The sequence below is a fragment of the Miniopterus schreibersii genome, assembly GCF_964146895.1.
Source record: "Miniopterus schreibersii genome assembly, chromosome: X".
Classification (NCBI taxonomy): Eukaryota; Metazoa; Chordata; class Mammalia; order Chiroptera; family Miniopteridae; genus Miniopterus; species Miniopterus schreibersii.
Window position 1 is genome coordinate 71,075,994 of NC_138104.1, and position 20,514 is coordinate 71,096,507.

The 20,514-nt window shown below is 43.9% G+C and overlaps 2 protein-coding genes across 8 annotated transcripts in view; one reads left to right on the forward strand and one right to left on the reverse strand.

Moving 5' to 3' along the window:
* Nucleotides 1–338: 338 nt before the first annotated feature.
* Nucleotides 339–7,981, reverse strand: APEX2 (apurinic/apyrimidinic endodeoxyribonuclease 2). 3 transcript variants are annotated; one of them, XM_081125169.1, is made up of 7 exons: nucleotides 7,399–7,981; nucleotides 6,398–6,481; nucleotides 5,604–5,784; nucleotides 4,956–5,096; nucleotides 4,146–4,215; nucleotides 771–1,677; nucleotides 676–693 (listed from the first exon to the last, which is right to left on the reverse strand). In XM_081125169.1, the coding sequence occupies exons 1-6, from the start codon at nucleotides 7,550–7,552 to the stop codon at nucleotides 772–774; spliced, it is 1,536 nt and encodes a 511-aa protein (XP_080981295.1). In that variant the 5' UTR covers nucleotides 7,553–7,981; the 3' UTR covers nucleotides 676–693; nucleotide 771. The 3 variants fall into 3 exon arrangements, with proteins under 3 accessions (XP_080981294.1, XP_080981296.1, XP_080981295.1); XM_081125168.1 differs by having other exon boundaries at nucleotides 339–1,677; XM_081125170.1 differs by lacking the exon at nucleotides 4,956–5,096 and having other exon boundaries at nucleotides 339–1,677.
* A 1,310-nt stretch (nucleotides 7,982–9,291) lies between these two features.
* The window catches only part of PFKFB1 (6-phosphofructo-2-kinase/fructose-2,6-biphosphatase 1), a 63,948-nt gene continuing 52,725 nt past the window's right edge, over nucleotides 9,292–20,514 (forward strand). For 2 of the 5 annotated variants that reach the window (XM_081125175.1, XM_081125177.1), the window contains exon 1: nucleotides 9,292–9,491. In XM_081125175.1, the coding sequence (XP_080981301.1) occupies nucleotides 9,464–9,491 (28 nt within the window). In that variant the 5' untranslated portion in view covers nucleotides 9,292–9,463. Of the gene's footprint in view, nucleotides 9,492–13,592; nucleotides 14,049–20,514 lie in introns of those variants that run through there. The other 3 variants (XM_081125173.1, XM_081125176.1, XM_081125172.1) reach the window with 2 other exon arrangements.

A 20,514-nucleotide genomic window follows, 5' to 3' on the forward strand; every position in this document is an offset into this window, starting at 1 on the left:
GCAATTCTTGACCCTGCCTGGCAACATTAGAGCTGAGAAATCTATGCCTTTCCACCCTATAATCCATTTATGGCAGCTGTTGGGCACACCAGTTGTGAAGTGTTTACAGCTCACAGCCCACCTGAGCTTTCTGTCACACCACACCCACCTCCCTTGCTTAGACAACCTCAGCAGTGCAGGGAACCCCGACAGCTCAGCAGAGCCCTTTATGGTGAGCACCACTCCTCCTTCCTCCCCTCTTCCTGAGAGTTATATCATCAGGCTATAGGCAGCTGGCAAACCCAGTATTGGTAACATTTCATAGAGCATATCCAAAATCTTTAAATGACATGGTGCACTAAAACAAAGACACAGACTTTATTTAGGCACAGATACATTTCCTAACAAGGAAAGGAAGGGTTTTTAAATTTCCTGGAGCAACTGGTTCCTGTGTACTTCTTACAGGAAAATGGGAAGTGGGGTGGAGGACTGGGTTGCAGCATTAAGGCACAGGAAGCTCCCCAATGAGGAGCTAGACAGAGGAAGAGACGCCCTGGAGGAAGAAGAGAGAAGAAACAGAAGGGTCCTTGAGGAAGGTGAGGGAGGAGGAGGAGGGGAAGGAAGCCTTGGGGGAGGAGGTGGCAGCTTAGGAAGGTGCTTGCCTCCGATCATGTACAGGACTGACCAGGCCAGACATCCCTAGGCCTGGGCTGGCTCAGCTGGGCCTGCTCCAGAGGAAGAAGTTGCAGCGGGAAGAGGGGTCAGTGGAAGGACCCCGGGGCCTGGAACACATCAGCTGGGCCTGCTCCAGAGGAAGAAGTTGCAGCGGGAAGAGGGGTCAGTGGAAGGACCCCGGGGCCTGGAACACATGTAGAAGTGGCGGCCCTGGTTGGGTCCTGGCTTCTTCACAGTTCGCATCACACATGGTTCCCCGTGGCCCCTGCAGAGGGGCATGGGCAAGGGACCCCCCAGCACAGACTTCCAGAATGAGGTCCGTACCTCCTTCTCATCCTTGGCCTCTGAAGCCTTGGTCTGCCCCTCCATCACTTTGACCATCACCTTGTCTTCTGGGGTCTTTGGGGTCACAAGGGTACCCAAGCTAGGAAGCTCCAAATTAGGAGCTTGGGAACAGCTGGAGGATGGCTGGAAGTAGTTTATCAATTTTTTTTGCCCTCTGCTGGAGCCAGCCTGACTTGGTCGAAGCCTGGTTGAACGCACTCGGGCTTTGTTTTGGCGCATCTGTACCTGGGTTTGAGTGCTGAGCTGCAGCGCTGACTGCTTGGACACACGATCTTGTTTGTGATGAACTAGGAAGTGAAGGATCTTGAGCTGGGTGCCTGAAAACTCAGGGAGGAAGCGGGTACAAAGAGGTGGGCATTGTTTTGCGGGCACAGGAGACACGCTTAAAACTGCACCCACAGGGCAATGGTCAGAGCCCATCACTTCAGGCAGCAGGAAGGAGTCCTGGAAGGTGTCCATGACCAGGGTCCTGTCCCCCAGCACATAGTCAATCCGGGAGCCATAGTTCAGACGGCGGGCACCAGTGACTGTCGACCAGCAGGTAAACGCCCCCTCCTGCTTTGGATGGAAGCAGCGGAAGCTATCAGTAAAGGTCCCTACGGGGGACCCACCCTGGCAATCCAGATTACTGAGCAAGCCGTCCATCCACTTGCGTCCTGGGTCCTCTTCAAAGCATTCCTGGGGAAGGGGAAGAGGGATGAAGAGAGAGGCAGAACTAGATGCCTGGAACAGGAAGGGACTTAGACTGACTGCTTCATTTTACAGACAAGAAAATGTGGTTGTTCCAAAGACTACTGTTCAAGGTCACACAGTCCAGCACTGGCAGAGCTGGGATTCAATTTCCATCCTTACTGATTTGTTGTTTGCTTAATCAAAGCAGTTCTTCGAATTGCTCACCAAAAGAATGCAAAACAGGAAGCTAAAAGTGGCTGCCTCTAGAAAGTAGGGGGGAGGCTAAGAGTTAAGACTGCTGCCTTTTTATTTAAACCCTCTGGCACTATTTGCATATCTATGTCGAAGCCCTCACTGACCACTCTTCATTCCAGAGCTGAGGAGCTCTGGGGAGCCATGCCTGAACACTTCTTTTGATTCCGCTTCCTAATTTGTCCATCCACCCACTTATTCATTCAGTGCAACAAATGTACAAAGAACACTGATTATGTGCCAGATATGATGCTAGGGACAAAGTGGGAACCTGATCTCGTTCTGGGGACCAATGAGGCTTTTAGGAAGTGATCTGGAGCTAAAAAGTAAAGGCTGAGCAGGAGTAACCCAGGAAGAGGGTATTACAAATTGAGAGAACAGCCTCTGTGACGGGCCTGTGGAGGGGACAGAATGCCCAAACACCTGAGGGGAGACCAAACTGAGGGCCAGAATACCAGCAGATGACTACTGTAGTTCATGCAAGCAAGAGATGATGGTCACTTAGACTAGGGTAGTACCAGAGGAGACAGAGAAAAATGGAATTAAGAGATGGAACTAGACTCTACAGTAGTTGCTGACCAACTGAATGTGGGAAGGGTGGGGGAGGGAAGGACAATACTAACACAATTCCCAGGCTTCTGGTACGAGCAACCAAGGGCATGATGGTACCATTTTGAGAGATGAGAAGACTAGAAGAGCTGGTCTTGTGGGAAGCAGACATATTCTGCTACTTTGGACACTGTTTGTCATGTGACCTGGTACTATTAGTTGTCTTTTGCTGGAAGAAAGAAGGTAGGAGGTACACTTAGATCTAGGATAGTTCTGAAATGAGGAGAGAAGGCACAAAGGTAGGACACTATCACAGGAAGCAGAGACAAGAGGCTGAGTAAATGCCTGCTGAGGAGTAAGGTAGGGAGGAACAGAAGGCTTACCTTGTAGTGTACACACCCTTCCTCACCACACCAACACTATTATCTCATTTTGGCTCCTTTTGTAAGCTTGGAGCCACATATATGTTTCCGTGCCTCTTCTGCAAACTAAATCAAGGAATCTTCCTACAGCTCCTTCTCTGAGTCAAGCCCAGTGCTGAGCTGAACTGTGCCAGCATGAGTTACTGATCTCCACACTCATAAGGCAAGAGGGGAACTGGCTTGTAGGTTGCACGACAGTGGTTCTCAAACCTGACTGTACAATAAAATCAGCTTGGGAGCTTTTAAAACATTCTGCTACCCTGGCCCTACACCCAACAGTTTCTGATTTAATTGGTCAAGTTATTGATATTTTTGCAAAAGCTCCTTGTTCTAATGTGCTGTCAGGTGTTGATAACCATTGGCCTAGAGGGATTCAGAAACGAGAGGTTCATATAAGAAAAAAGACAGAAGGGATGTCGACCAATTCAGGGTATAGTGAGAAAAGCCAGAATCAGAATGACTTTTCAATGGGCAGAGAGAAGACAACCTGGCTAGAGTGGAGAGTGTGTAGGGGTACTGAAGATATAGAGACTGGGCATAGACCAGAAAGAACCTTGAAAGCCAGGCCTAGATGTTTTCTTAGCATCACAGAGGTAATAGGGAGGTACTGAAGGTTCACGAATAGGAGACATAGAGAAATGAACAAGGCAATGTGACGTTCAAGGCCCTTGAAATCTGGCTCCCAAAGGAGCCCCATCTCCTGCCACTCACCTCCCTTCCTGTCACCCCCCAATAAGAACGGGACTTGCAAGTTTCCTCTACACACCAGGCAAATTCTCAACCTGCAACCTTTTCTCATGCTAGAATGCTTTGCTGCCCTCACCTAAAGCTCTACTCTATTCATCTTTTAAGATTCAGACATTTTCAGATGCCTCCCCTGATGTCCAGGCTGGCCCAGGAATCCCATTTCTGAGCTCCCTAGCTGCCTAAGCTGCCATCTTTGCCTCAGCCCTGAAGACAGCATTCTATAATTGGCTGGTCATGTGTCCACAGCCTACCACCACGCTGAGAGCTCCGAAGGGCTGAGAGCCAGAACTGGGTCCCCAGCATGTAACTCAGGGCAGGACAAGGATAGGGTCAGTAATGTCTATTGAATGAATAAACAATCCTCAGTGCTATGAGAACAGTATTTCAAACTAAGTTCTGCTTTTCCATGAATGAAATTGTCCGCGGGCCAAAAAAAACAGCATTGGTTGGCTGGGTGAACAGAACCAGTCAGGAGTGAGGTCAGGGACCTAGAGGGAGCCTTACCAGATTGACTGCATCACAGTGGTCAATGGGGCGGTGGGCTGTGTTCAGGTCACCCAGAATGATCACATGGCTGAAAAACACAGCAGTGGGATTGTCAACTGGATATTCAAGAGAGGGAGCAGTAGTCTTGGCCTGTCTACTTTCTCCTGGGCTCAAGAGCTCAGATAGGCCACCTCCCAAATTGAGGCCAAGGTGAGAGCCAACAGCAACTCATAGCAGCCTACCTCTCCAATCTGATCATAACCTTGCTGCCCTTTACTCCTGACCAACCCAATTCTGACCCCTAAAAGTGACACTTTTCCATCTAACATGACTGACTGATATCCACCTAATAGTATTTTTCTGGTCCTTCAAAGTTGAGCTCAGATACCACTTCTTCTATGAAGCATCCCTTGATTACTCTAACCCACCCTCACTTCCTGACCCTCCCTGGGATAACATTATTTGCTCCCAGGAACTTTATATTCCTCATCTTATTTCATCCTCAAAACTATTCTGAGATAAGGATTCATACATTCATTTGACAAAAGAGAAAATGGAGGCAGGACTATTGGGGATCACAGTGAGTAAAAGGAGGTGCCAGGTTAGGTAGTCAGAGGTATCTGAGTACAAAACCCATATTTATGTCATTTTACCTGGTCCTCACAGCTTAAAGAGCATGGCCCATTCAGACAGGCATGCTGGTGTCTCCAACTAGGCTGTGAAAAAACTCAAAAGACAAAGATCCCATATCCCTTCCAATGGAGCTTGACATAGAGCTGGGCACAAGACACAAACTCAAAGAAGCCTTGCTGCCCAGGCTTACAGTACCTGCCAGCCGCCAGGAGGGCTTCTGCTCGGATCTGCAGCAAGTGATAGAAGCGCATCTTAAAGGCCAGCCGCTCAGGCTTCCCAGCGTGGGGGCAGTACACATTGATTAGGGTCAGGATCTTCTCCTTCCCTTCCCACGTACTGGGGAGAACAAAACCCCCCAAGAAAGAGTCATTTTCAAGCCTCTCCGTGGGATGGGTGCAAAGAAAGGGGAAGAAAGGCATGAATGAGCTGGCATGCACAGGACTTGGGGACTGACTATGGATGCAGCAAGGAGAGGGCCATCTAGGATGACACCCAGGTAAACCAGGTGATAGTGCTGCCACTGACAAAGACAGGACACACCGAAAGAGAGATTCTTGGGGCAATGAGTTCAGCCTAGGCTAAGTTGCTTTTGTTTGTGCCTATATAAATAAGAGAGCTGGACCTCCCAGCCATGCCCCCACTGTAGAGATGGGGAACTCAGGCTCAGAGGGGACATGATTTTCCCAGGGTCACATAGTGAGTGACACAGCTAGGACTAGAGTCCAGGAAAGGCAAGTTTGGGAAGTTTTCTGTGCTGAATCCATATTTATAAAGGCTAGCCTCAGAATCACCACATTCACACAGTAGAACACTGTTCAGTGACAGGAGGAGGTGGGCTCTTACCGGATCTTGTGCTGTGTGAGGAGGGCCCGGCCCTCATTATCCAGAGCCCGAAGCTCCTCTTGGGTGAACTCATCCATGTTTCCATAGCAACCCACGTCCCCTTTCTGCATGGCAAGTAGGCCACTCAGGCCTTCTTCAGCAGCCACTGGGGTAGCACTGTCCTTACAGAAGGTGGCTACACCTGGAGACAGACAGGGCGCTCTGAGCAGGCCTGGCAGCCAACACCCTGCTGCCCGCACACAAGTCACCTGAGTCATCTTCATCAAGTGTGGCTGTATTGATGCCTTTCCCAACTCAAAGGCCACTGAGGCTCCCTAGGGAAGCTCTACTCAAATCCTGAAGCTTCAATTCCTTTATCTACAACAGCTAATATTCTAAGTGTTGTACAGGAATGCAAGGTAAGTGTTCAACAAGTGTTAGCTGTTATCATTATCACATGGACTTATTTGTATAATCCGTATACTGCCTGAGGAGGCATGCATTATCGCCATTTTCCAGCTGAGGCATAAAGAAGTTAAGTAACTAGCCAGATGTTACACAGCTAGGAAATGAGCTAGGATTTAAATCCAGGCAGTCTGACTCCAGAGCTCATACAATTAACCACCACACTATTGTGCTTCTGAGGTCCAATAGGATAATTTTATACATAATTTTATGTGGCTTTAGCTCTCTGGACTAAAAGCCTAAATTTCTTATTACCTTCTCATCAAATATTGGAAACCCTTTTCCCCTATCTGCTTTCATCACTAATTTAAAGTCTGACTAATTTAAAGTCCCCAGAAACCCCCATTTACCAGAATAGCCACTACGGTTGCGGCTGAAGCTGAAATAGGAGTTATAGCCCTCAATGATAGCCAGGGGCTCTGTCAGCACATCCCCTGAAAAAAGATGTAAGATTATGTCAGAGATAAAACTAAGACCCAGGACACACAAAGGCCTGGAATTACAGTTGTAACTAATTCCTTGCACACATCAGAGTCAGAGCTGGGAAAGAAAATGAAGTATCTATGATTAGAGAAAGAACTAGCAAGGTGGGGACTAGAGGGAGAATTGATATCGGAATTAGAAGGAGGGAAATATCGAATGGGAGGTGGAGAATTAGGTGAGAGGAGGGAGGTGACTAAATTACAGGAGGGAGCTGGGGGTGGGAAATTGGGTTACTGCAGAGGGAACTGGAAATCTGAGCTAGGGGTAGGAGGTAGGGGAGGGAATTAGAGGATCTGAACTGGAGATGGAAGGAAAAGCAGTTAGGGAATCTCAGAAGGGAGTGGGGGTGGGGATCAAGAGAGTGAGCTGGGGCTGGGAGATGGATGGGAAGGAGAGGGAATTAGGACTAAGCTTGGGATGGGACATGAGGTAGAAATGATGAAAGGCTGAGCTGGGGAAGAGAGATGGGAGTATAGATAAGGGGGGCTAGGGATCAAATTTGAAGATGTAAAAAGGAGGAAATTGGGGAGTCTGGCTTGGAAGGGGGAAATGTACCGGAGGGGAGAAAATGATGGGGGCTGAGCCTGGGCAGGAGAATAAGTGGGAAATTAGAGGACCAGAGGGAGGATGGAGGTTGCAAGGGGGAGGGAATTAAGGTTCTGCTGAGGACAGGAGATGAACTGGGAATTAGGAGATCTAGCTGAATTAAGAAATAGGAGTTTAAAAAGGAGGGGGCCAGGATTCTGAAGGTCTAAGGGGCAGGACTCTAAAGACATAGACATGGAAGAATGAAATGAGATGGAGCAGCGGGTAAAGGTTAATGGAAAGGGGAAAGTATGGTTGGGGTCCTGGATTCTTGAGCACTCACTGGTAACTTTGGTTTCCTGAAGACAGAGGATGTCGGCATCCAGCTTGTCCAAAATGCGCGCCATGGACTTGGCGGTACAGTTGTTGGGCTCCTGTACCACCGCTTGCAGAGGGCTCCGGATCCCATTAATGTTCCAGCTCACCAGGCGCAACATTCTGACAAAGCGCTAATGCCGCCCACCCGCGCCCAACCTAGGGGAAACGAAGCGGCTGGACTCCCGCGGGCCGGCGAGGCCCGGCCTTCCGCGCGCATTTGCGCAGGCGCTCTACTACGTGCGACGGAAGTGTAGGGTGCACGTGGGGCGGGGCTTCAAACCCCTCAGTTCCCATTGACTGGAGGAGAGGAAGTGAAGGGGGCGGTGCAGACGCCTAGGAAGAATGAATGGCGGGAAAAAGGCCTCCGGTTGGGTTTCTGCTTCTCCCGCAGCACTTTAGCCCACGCACCCTAGTCTGACTGCGTCTCAGCTTTGCTCAAAAGTCCTTTTGATACTTCCGATTACTTACTAATGGAATTTCTCCACTTTCTAAGCAGAGGAACCTTGAGCGGAACCGTACAGCCACCGAAGCCCCTCCCTCAATGTGACAGTCCGCCCCGCCAATCAACAGATAGCTGTGGCGCTGGCGCCCTGGGAGTAGCTGACGTAACTGCGCCTCCGTGGGAGGGGGCGTGAGCGAATGGAACTTCGCCGCAGGTGGAGGAAGCGCTGGGAAGCGCTCTACTAGAATTGGACTTAGAAGAGGGCCTCCGGCTTTGTTGGGCGGGGAGAGGCCGGAGGACGCCGTCTCAAGCCTGCCATGTAGCCATTATTTATCTCGAGCCTTAAAACATCCTTAAGGACATGGCTTGACATACATTCTCTAGGCTCCATTTCTCAGATGAGTAAAATTGAGGCCCAGAGAATTTAAGTGGGCTACTCAAGCTCCAAAACAGCACTGTCTCTCAGTGTAGCCCACGGCTCTTCCTATGCATTATCTCATTTCATTCTCAGGACAACCCTTTAAGGGACATTGCGGCTAAGTAAGAGAAGTTGAGTGAATTCACTCCATTCCCAGAGAAGTGATAGAGTCATGATTCAAACCCTATCTTAATCAGCTCAAGGAATACTTTCTGGAGTAAGTTTTCCCTAACCACTCACCTCCCCAGTTATATCTTTTCCTCCAGGCCTCCACAGCACTAGACTGTCAGCAACTTAAGAGCAATAAACATTTCTGATTCGTCTTGTTAGTTCCATCCCCTAATATGGGGGATAACACATATTAGAGGAGTCAATATTTGTTGAATGAATTAAAAGCAAAGAACAATAGCAAGAACACCAATAGGTTAAGTGACTGGTTTTTGAGAACACAAAAAGAGAAATAATAGACAGGGAAAAGCATAACTTTGCATCCTTAGGTTCCTCACCCAGAACTGCAGCATAATTATTTACCCCCCAGAATTCGATAGCATCCTCAATGTCTGCAGAAAATACTCGAAGAGCTGCTTTTCCTCCTGGAGGACTTAAAGGTTACCTTCCAGTTGTTGCCATCAGAAAAACAGCTCTGCAATTAAAATTTAAAATGTGGTGCTTTGAACTTTTTCATGCTTTGGTGATTTTGGTTCAGGATTGAGTCCCAGGAGTGGGATAACGAGGACAAAGGAAATGAACCTTTTTATTGCTCTTGCTTCAGATTGCCAAATCACTTTTCCAGTAAGGGATCATGCCCACTTACACTGAGGAACAATCTGAAATTTAGCCCCAAGGAAATACATACAGATCTCGCCTGTCTCAGTTGCTGGTTTTAATTTTCCCATTCTGCAGTGGCTTGTTAATATTAGTTCTGACCTTTGGGGCAAGGTGAACACATGGTTAGCCTGAAGAGAAAAGGCTCTGGGTGGCTCAGGAACTTCTTTGGCAACTACAACAGCTGATATTTCAACAGAGCACACACACACCCCTCTTACCAAGGGTGCTTCCCCAGCCTTCCCAGGGAACCAACGGAAGGCTCCAGGCTCCCTCTTTGACGCCACCCACTGGACCTGTCTGGGGGGTCTAAGTAGAAGAGGACTGCGTGTCGGATAATTAGCAATGGAAGAAAAAACCTCTAAGAGAACAGGTAGGTGAAACAGAGGAAAAAGGAGTTACACAAATCCAAATCCATTCTTTAGGCTGTCTGGAAAGTGTTGTGATTTTTTATTTGCATAGGTGGTCACTTGGAGTGTGCATTAAAGGGTGTGGGAGAGTTGGGGAAAAGATGATATCTATATCTAATTATCTATCTAGCTATCTATCATCCTTCTGACCTGTCTTTGTGGGACACTGGCCCAAAGGGTAGTTCCCTAGTGCCTTTAGAAGTCTCTCTAACTTGGTCTACTTCAGTTTTGAATGAAGTGGGTGATAGAGATTATGTCTTTTACTTCCCCCAGTGTATGAGGTAGGGCTGGTTTGCTATGGCACTTTAAACAAGGCTTTTTAGTTCTCTGGGCTTCAATAGCCTCCTTACTAAAATGGAAATTGAAGTATTTAGCCTACTTCCCTTAGAGGACTGTCTCTAGGTGAAGAGGAGTGGAAGGACAGGAACCAAAGCTCTTTAGAGATATTTCAGGACTTCTATGTTCTGTCTGACATTGGTTATCCTGCTTTTTATGTAGCTTCTACAGGCAATGCCACCCACAACCCTCTAGCTGCTCTTCTCCCTGAGTGACTATGGTCTGTGAAGAGCCAGTCCTAGAATTAGGATGCAGTGAGCCTTGGGCCCAATGCATGGGGCTGAAAATAGTGGGGGATGGTGGGCCAAGGCAGTAGCTAAGAAAGAAGTAGATCCTAGGCTGCTGCATTGGAAGACCTGATATTTATATATAGGCACCTGACCTGTAAGCATGTGGCCAATCTCCCGTCTGCACCCTAACCCCTCACAAATGCATTCACACCCACACACTCCAAGAATTACCAGTAGGGAAACCCCACTGGTGATTTTATTACCCATCCGTCCTATCTTGATACTGCTTTTAATGGGATTCACTAACATACCTCATACTTTGGGAGGATGATCAGGATCTGTGGGCCTCAGGAAGTCACATTGTAGGCTTTTCCTCTCCAGAGTTTACCCCATTTTAGAATTTGTGGCTCAGCTTTTGGTCTTGGGTGAGTCTCTGGTACTGAGTGAACCCTTGTTCTTTAACCAGTTAACTGGACCTTTTTAGGGAGGAGTTCCTTCTTTTATTTATTCTGTTCTGCCCCATTCAAGGTTGAGAAACTTTCTGGATGCCACTTTCTGTCTTCAGACCAAGTTAGTTTCTCCACCCAGGGTCCTGCATAGCTCTCTGTATAACATTATCTTGTTGAATGGGGATTATTCAACATGTTCATCTCATCTAGGGCAAAGAGATGTAGATTGTACAAACACTCATTGAGCAAGTGCCAAGGCCTTAACTGGAAGCTGGAAAGATACATCACAAATAGCTGAGATCCAGTTCCCATTCTCAAGGATTTCACAGTCTAGTAGGGATACTTGCTCAGATACATGGAAGCATATAGTTAATATGATAACCAAAGACAAAATCTGTCCCGAGGATACAGGGAAAGTTTCCCAAAGAGGCAAACATTGAACCAGGGCTTGAAGAGTGAGTTGTATTTTGTTGAGAATGGAAGGGAAGAGAAGGCATTCCAGGGTAAGCAAGGGCCCAGAGGCCAAAAAAAAGTACATGGTATGTTTTGAGGCCCAGTGAGTCTGCCAGTGTACTTTAAGCATAAGGGTCTAAACAGATACATGAGTGGGGAGGTAGGTTGGGGCTTGATTGACAAAAGCTAGTCTGAGCCCTTTCCATAAGCTTGTTTAGTTCTGCTTCTGGGACCAGAATTGATAACAGTGGTAAAGAATAAATAAATAGCTAATTCCAGGTAGTTTTAAGTTGGATTTTCAAGATTGGACCCTAAGTTTACCATTTTACACCTTGCCAAAAGCCTGCTGGCCTCCTATATCAGATTTCCTACTGCTAAAATTATCTTTCTGCCTCTTGGCAGTATCATGAGGACAAAATTGTAAACAGAAGAGGGTTCATGTTACTGGCTCGATTACCTTGGACAAGCCCCTTCCCTCCCCTAGACCTCAGTTTCCCTGTGAGGCTAGTGAAAATGTTTGTAAGGAGCAACTAGGATAAGGAATATGTTGCTGCTTTGTGGGCCATGAAAAACATACATGTAAAGAGTTATTAAGATTATTAGCATTAGCAGAGTGATATTTATTAAGAGGCTTATTAGGATTAAGAGAGTTATATATCTTTCAAAATCTAGTTCTGAGACTCTAAAGCAAGGGTGAAGAACATCCGACCCACAGGCTGTATAGGTCTGGCCCTCCCAAGGCAACTGTAGGCGGGACTTGAAATTCAATAAATCTGGGCGCTTTTTTCATAGCTAATTTTTAAGTTTATAATTTTGTATGGCCCGTGAATGATGTTATAAATATCCAAATGGCCCTTGGCAAAAAGAAGGTTTCCCACCCCTGCTTTAAAGGTTCTGAGCTAATGTAGAACATACTCTTAAATCAAGCTAGATTGATCAATTAACCAAAGAAAAGCCCTGGACTGGGAGAAATCTGGTGCCCAGTGTTCTACTTCTGACTTGGTGACTTATTTGCTACAGGGCCTTAGGAAAATGCTTCCCTCTCTAGGCCTCCATTTTCTTACCTGAGAGAGTTGGATGAAACAATTTCTAGCGGACTTCACAAAGCCAAAAAAGTAAAAGTGAATTCATCTTTCTAGTTGATTGGCAGGAGCTCTTTATTTATGATAAATGTGAACCCTTTGTCATAATGTTGTAAATTTCCTTTACCAACTGTTTCCTGTCTGCTGAGCATTACATTTGCCAAAGAGATGATTGATCATTTACTTCACAAAGGGAATCACAGTGTTAGGTGATATACATTGAGCATTTCCCAGGTTGCTTTACATGTATTAACATGTTGAATCTTCATCAACCATAAGGGAGTAGGGACTCTTACCAGATGAAAAAACTGAAGCACTGAGAAGTTGTCTTCTGCCCTGGGTCTCATAACAAGGGGCAGAGCTGGTTCCAGGAGCCCATTGCTCTTCACCACTGTGATCCACTGCCTCAGTAGATTCATTTACATGGGCAGGCTACGAAATGTATTGAAAGTTTGATATGATTTATCAACAACTGGAGGGAATCTAACCCGTATAGACTAGGACACTGAGAATGTACTTTAGGGAACTTCTTAAAAGGCAAAGTGGAGCTAAGAGCATTGGAGGGCAGGGGTTGGAGATTTCTATCCCCAAGAGATTGCCCCTGCATAGCCCAGCTGAGTGGAAGAAAGTTGAGCTTCCTTGTAGCCAATCACTGGAGGTTCATCAGGGGGTGGGAAGGTTGCAAAATAATGAAGTAAGAGCACACTTGGACACCTTCCAGGTAAGCTGTGTCTTTAGATGAGTTCTACACAAAAGTCTCAATACAACCAGGGAGAGAGGGAGGGTAAAGTGGAGACATCTGGGTAGGATGTCCTACTTTGAGTCCATTGCTCCCTGCTCCCCACACTCAGCCTGCTGCAGCCTCCACCCTAAACCTTCATTGCTATGGCTTGGCATGAGAAACTTTAGCCAGGTTTTGAGTCAGATCACATTGCCTTTCTCCCTTGGGCATCCAATGGCTGCTGGCAGCCATGTGGGTGGGTAGCGCTTGCCATCTCTCCCCCAGCAATGGCTGCATTCATTCCTCTTCCCAGAGGTATCAGGTTTACTCTGATTTATTTAGCTTTGGCTGGAGAGAGCATAAAGACGATTAGATAGTGCCCATCTCTCCAAGACTGCCCCAGGCAGCACATTTTAGGAGGAGAGGCCCTGCAATAGGAAAGGCAGCAGAATTCTGGGGAACACAAGTGTTGCAATGCCATTTTGTAGAAGAGGGTGGGTAGCAAGGTAGTGAACCTCGCACTTCCAGTTTGGGCCTTTGATTGCTAGATCAAAACATTGCATTCTTCAGTACCGGCTATGTGTGTTCGTACTTGGGAAACTTTCTTTTCTGATGTGTATCTCTGTTTCCGGGTTGAACCTTGACATTCTACTTGGGCCCATATTTTATTTCAAAGCTGTGAAAGCTGCTGGGACCTGCCTCCATCACCTTTGCCTCCCCACCTTACACAGGATGTAAGCACATGATCTTTGGTCTTTTATTTGCATACTCTACTAGTCCTGTCTTCATTGGAGGGAAGTTACTGGCCAGACCTGGGCTGTCTTGCTGGCTGCCCTCCTTTGCTGGAAGGAACTTATCTCCTATGTACACAGCTCTTGGAGTTCAGAGGCCTCTGCTGACCTCTGCCCAACCTCTCCCTCTCTGCACCCAAGCCCCCACTGGTACATACAGGAGCAAAGACAGGCAAGGACTAGGAAAAAGGAGAGGAGGCTGGAGACAGGCTGCCAGAGGGCTCAGAAGCCCAGCTCACTTCCCTGTCCCAACACTGTCCACCTGCTGCTGTGGCCACATCAACAGAAGAGACAGTTAGCAAGACAGGAAGTGAGGCCCGGTACCTTGTGGACAGTAGTGTCATTAGCTGTGACACCTAAGATGTCTCAAGAGATGGAAGAGCTTACCCAAACCAGGTTACAGAAGATCTGGATTCCACACAGCAACGACAGCAGTGGGCTGCAACGGAGGCGGGGCTGTAAGTGGGGTTTGCTTCTGTGGGCTTCAAGGTGGTGGTGGTGGTAAAGTGGGTATAGAAGAAGAGCAAAGGACATGCTTCCCCCTTCCACCCATACCCCACCCTGGAAGCTGGAATAGATGAACAGCTGGATGAAGTAGCTATAACTTAACAAGAGGGTAATGTCAGAAAAGGTAGAGAAAGAGACAGAGAAAGACAAAAAGAGATAAAGACAGAAGGAATGAGGGTTGATTGGGTCAAGACCATTTAATCAGAGGCGTTTTTGACTAGGAACTTTTCTTTCTCATCTTGAGCTTATTTGGAATGCTTCTTGTTTGAAATTTGACTTTTCTAGTTTGGAGCTGTTCAGTGCTTAGCTGAGAATATTTCATTTTGATGACCTCAGTGAAATGTCTAAAAATTGGTCCTGTCTGATAGTGCTTGGGTGAAATAAGGTGATGGTGCCTAGAATAGTTTCTCAGGGGACAGGTGCTGGGTACACAACCATATCATTGGTCAGTTTTGCTCCTCCCCTTTCTCAAGCCTCTTCTAATAAATCTATACTTCACTGAGTTGGGAAGGGCTGGGTGTTCTGTCTCCTACATTGCCTTCTTGGCACATATGGACACTTTTACTGCTCTCCTCAGAGAGAAGAAGAAGACACTCAGTCTTCTCAGGGACAGCCTGTTGGTGTAATGTTCACTTTGAAATTTAAGAAAACGGAAGGGTGAAGGAGAAGCAAATGAAACCTGTAAAACAATTTTTAAAAAACTGGAGCATACCATTTCCCATAAATAATAAGGGACAGTTGTGGACCAAGGTGCCTCTAGCTCAAGGATTATGGCCTGAGGAGCCATAAGGTGGGCAGAGATAAGACAGCTGTGGACTGTGAGACCAAGACAGCTCAAGGATCAGCTGACAAAGCTTTCACTATGCTAATGCTACAGGAGGTCCAGGGTCAAGGCTAGTGTGGGGGGAGAGGTAGTTGCTTAGAGGATCCAGGAAGATGTAGGATGGTAAATACAGTATGTAGGATATAGGGTGTAGATGTAGGAAGAAGAGAAAGAGTGGGGGAAACCCAGCTTTATGTTCTCCTTTCTCCTCCTTCCCACCAGCAGTTTCACAAACTCATTTGGAGATCTAGGAACCTGGATGAGACAGAATTGCATCTCACTGTAACCCACTCAGTCACTCTTGATCTTTTCTAAGGGGCTGTTGGGTTTAGCTGGCATGCAGACAAGCCACTCTCTGCATACCTGGGTTCTCCAGAGTTAGGACCCTTATATTCCTGGGAACTTCCTTTTAGGTTGGAGAAATAATATACATCCATCACCTAATATAGTCTCTGTCACATAAAGGGTACAAAATAAATATGTGCTCACTTTAGTACCGAGCTGCTCTTTCCTCAGCTGTAAAACAGGATCAATACCTACCTCCCCATATTGTTGGGCGATTCAGTGATTCAGAGGTTCTGGATTTAGACTACCTAGGTTTCAGTCCCAGCTCCTGCCTCTGTGACCTTGGACAAGTCTCTTAACTTCTTTGTGCTTTCATTTTCTCATCTATAAAAATAAAGTAGTAATAGTGTTGTGAAGATTAGAGAGCTAAAGCACATAAAATGCTTAGAAAAGTGTCCCGTTTATAGTAAACACTTAATAAATATTATTTAAACGGAAAGGTGGGTGTGTGGTCTTTCCCCCATCATATACCTAGCATCAAGCACAGAGCATGGCATATAGAGGTGCTCAGCAAATGGTCCCTCTGTGTTACTTCCACTCTACTACTCACCATAGCCAAGCAAGGAGCTGTTTGTGTGAAAGACTACGTGATTAATTGAATTATGTAAGATCACAGATGCAATAAACTTAGATGACGTTTGCCACATGCTGCCTGGGCAATGTCTGCCTCACCTTTTTTGCTGGGGAGGCCAGGTTATTTACCCCAGAAATATCTAAATCTTTTGCTTGGAGCATCCTCTCTAGAGGACCTGCCTGGCCTCAAAGGGGGTGGCTGGGGAGGGGAGGCATACAATCACTTAATGAGGTTGTTCTGAGGATTAAATGCATTAACATGTATAAAGTGCTTGAACAGTTGTGTATATTAATCTGTGACTTGTTTCTCTCATTCACCGCTGTTTTGCTGGCCATCTATATTATTGTTGCATGCAATTGTAGCTTGTTTATTGTCCTTGCTGTGTAATATTACATTTTGTGACTATCCCACGGTGTATTTATTCATGTTGATGTTCATGAGTATTTAGCTAGTTTCTAGTTTGGGGTTATAAAATGCAATTAAATAAAATGAAAAAGTTGTCCCCATAAATTCTGGAATCAGCTTTTCAAGTTACACCAAGTTACACACACACAGAGAAATACCTTTGGGAATTTTGATTGGAATTACATTCAATCTGTAGATCAATTTAAGGAGAGTTAACATCTTTGCAATATTGAGTCTTCTGTAAACATGGTATGTCTCTCCATCTATTTAGATTATTTTCATGTCATTTGAGTAAAGTTTTGTAATTTAAAAGGGCTTGCACATCATCAGAAGAAAATTTTTAAATTATTTTTGTTGATATTTTAAATAATACCTTTTTAGAAAATTACATTTTATAGCAGTTTATTGTTGATGTATACAGATATAATTAGTTTGTTTTATATTGCATTTGTAACTAGCAAACCTGACCAAATCAGTACTTTTTAAAAAATCCTCACCTGAGTATGTTATTTATTTTAGAGAGGAAGGGGGAGAGAGACAGAGACAGAGAGACAGAGAGAGACAGACAGATATCCATCGGTTGCCGTCTGTACGTACCTAGACCAGGATCAAACCCAAAACTGAAACCTTAGGCATGTGCCCTGACAGGGAATCGAACCCACAACCTTTTTGGTGTACGAGATGATGCTCCAACCAAGTGAGCCACTTGGCCAAGGGCTAATTTTGATAATTTGTATGTAAACGAGTTTTCTTTATTCCCCTACAATCCTTATTTTTTTAGTCACTTTTTCTTCTATTACTGCACTTCAATATACACACATCATTTTCAGTACAACGTTGAATAGAAATGTTTATAGTGTACATTATGTTGATCCTAATTTTAAAGAGAATGCTTTTAAAGTTTCACTATTGAGTAAGTTTGCTGTAGTTTTTTTTGTAGATACCATTTAACAGGCTAAGGAAGTTCAGTTTATTCTTAATTTGCCAATAGGATTATTTTCAAGTGAGAAGATGTTGAATTTTATTAAAGGTGTTTTTTGGATCCACTGAGATGACATGCTGATTTTTTTAAAAATATGTCTATTGATTTCAGAGAGAGGAAGGGAGAGGGAGAGAGAGAGAGAGAGAGAAACATCAATGATGAGAGAGTCATTGATTGGCTGCCTCCTGCACGCCCCGGACTGGGGATCGAGCCCCCAGCCCTGACCGGGAATCGAACCAAGATCTCCTGGATCCTAGTTTGATGCTCAACCGCTGAACCTCACCCGGCTGGGCAACATGCTCATTTTATACTCTAATTTGTTAAAGTAAATTACATTAGAGATTTTTTATTGTGTTGAACCAATCTTGCAGTACCATGACAAATAAAAACTGCTTGGATTTAGTTCATTAATATTTTGTTTAGGAATTTAGAATTTTGTCCATAAATGAGATCAGCCTGTAATTTTTTTCGTTCTCTATTTCCTTATTTGGTTTTGGTGTTATAAAATGAAGTGGGAGCTATTTTCTTTTATTCTATTTTATGACATAGGTGGTCCAAGGAACTATCTGTTCTTTAAATATCTGGCACAATTTTATGTAAAAACATTGGGGCCTGGTATCTTCTTCGTAAGAAATATTTTAACTGATACAATCTGTTGAATAATTATTGAATCACTCCAGTTTGCTATTTCTACTTGTCGGTTTTGTTAAGTTATGGTTTTCTAGAATTTTTTCTATTTCACATCAATTTTCAAATTTATTTGCATAAAGTTCCTATCTTTATATTTTAAAAATCTCTATTGCATTTGCACATATATCCTCTCTTTTGTTCTAATATTGTTTATTTTTACCGTATCTTTTTTCCTCTTGATCAATCTTTCCAGAAGTTTGTTACTTTTATAAGGTTTTAAAAATAATCGACCTTTGGCTTTTTTATTCTTTCTGTATGTTTTTGTTTTCTAGTCAACTATTTTTCTTATTATCCTATTTCTTTCATTTTCTTTGAATTTATTCTGCTGTTCTTTTTTAACTTCTGGAGTTGGATGCTCAGTTCATTAATTTTCAGACTTTTTAAAATATAAGCTTCTAATGCTATAATTGGCCTATTAAACAGGGCTGATATTCCACAGATGCACAATTGTAAGGACATATGAATTTGTAAAATATTTCCAGAAAATTGGGTAAGTAAGCACTGCTCAAGGTTTCTTAGTTTCTCCGACACTTACCCACTTGTCCTGACCATCTCAGTCCCTTTTCCAGGATTGCTGGGACCTACTAATTATCATCTTGCAACTAAAGGGTTAATGCCTGGCACAGCAGGAGGCATCCCTTAATCCCTGCCAGACCTTGGGCTAGGGCAAGTTTCTGTTTAACAGATCAGTGCCCTTGCTATTTCCAGTCTGATTTCATTCTCTTCACAAAACAAACTTTGTATGATTTCAGTTCTTTGAAATCTACTGAGATTTTCTTTATAGTGTAACATATGAAAGGTTTTGGTGAATGTTCTATGAGCACTTGAAAAAAATGTACATTTTACAGTTGGGTTCAGTGTACTATATACTTAAGTCTTGTTTGTTTATCTGGCTAAATGCTCTATATTTTTTCTGGAGTTTTGGCTGCTTATTGATATGCAAATTTTGTTAAAGTTTCCTTGTAACTGTGTCACTATTGAAGCTTTGTAAATAGTTATAAACAACTTTAGAATTGCTATATCTTCCTGGTGACTTGAACATTTTATTGATCTGTAAGGAGCTTATTTATTTCTGGTAATCTAGTATTGATCTGGTATCACTGGCATTTTGTTCTGCAATCAATTTTTTCTGATATTAATATACATATTAGTTTTATTTATATTAATATTTGCCTGGTATATCTTTTCCTATACTTTTTAAAAAATTGTTTTTAATAGAGATATAATTCACATACCATAAAGTTCACCATTTTAAAATGTACAACTTAGTGGTGGTTAGTATATTCACATGGTTGTATAGCATCCCCACTAATTCCAGAACATTTCATCACCCCCAAAAGAAACCACATACCCTTTAGAATTATTCCAGATTCCCCTCTCCCCTCAGCCCCTGGCAACCACTAATATTATTATCTCTGCAGATTTGCCTAGTCTGGACATTTCATATAAATGGAATCAAACAATATGTTGCCTTTTGTATCTGGCTTCTTTCATTGGGCATATTTTTAAGTTAATTCATGTAGTAATATATATAGATTCTTCATCCTTTTTTATAGCTCAATTATATTCCATTGTATGTATATACCACATTTTGTTTATCCATTCATGAATTGATGGGTTGTTATGAATAATACTGCCATGAACATTCTTGTACAAGTTTTTGTATACCTAGGAATGGAATTGCTGACTAATGTGGTAACTCTATCTACAGCAGTCCTCCCTTAGCCACAGGGGATTCTAATACCCTCAGCATTAGCGGGTGCCTGAAACTACAGATAGTATTGAAACCTATATATACTATTGTTTTCCCTACACACACATACTTATGATAACGGTTAATTTACAAATTAATTTCAGTAAGAGATTAACAATGAAAATAAAATAATTATAACATATTGTAATAAAGGTTATGTGAATTTAGTTTCTCTCTCACAAAATATCATATGGTACTATACTCACCTTTTCACTTTACAGCTCCTTTTGGCATATCCAAATTGCCGGCAACACTATTCTTGTGCTTTGGGTCCATTATTAAGTAAAAAAAGGTTTATTTGAACACTAGCAGTTTGATACCATGACGTCGGTCCGATAACTGAGAAGGACACTATGTGACTAACAGACTGGTGATGTACACAGCATGGATATGCTGGACAAAGGGATGATTTATGTCTTGGGCAGGACGGAGCTGGATGGTGTGACATTTCATTATGCTACTCAAAATGGTGTGCAATTTTAAGCTTATGAATTGTTTATTATTGGAATTTTCCATTTAATATTTTCGGATGGTGGTTGAGCTTGGGTAACTGAAACCACAGAAAGCGATACCCAGGATAAGTAGGGACTATTATATAATACTTTGAGACACTGCCAAACTATTTTTCAAAGTAGTTTCACCATTTTACATTCCCAAAAGCAAAATATGAGAGTTCCAATTTCTCTATATCTTCACTAACACTTGTTGTCCTTTTTTATTATAGCGATTCTAAGTGGATATGAAATTTCTCATTGTTATTCTCATTTGCATTTCATTAATGACTAATGATGAGCATTTTTTGTTGTACTTATTGGCCATTTCTTTATCTTCTTTGGAGAAACATC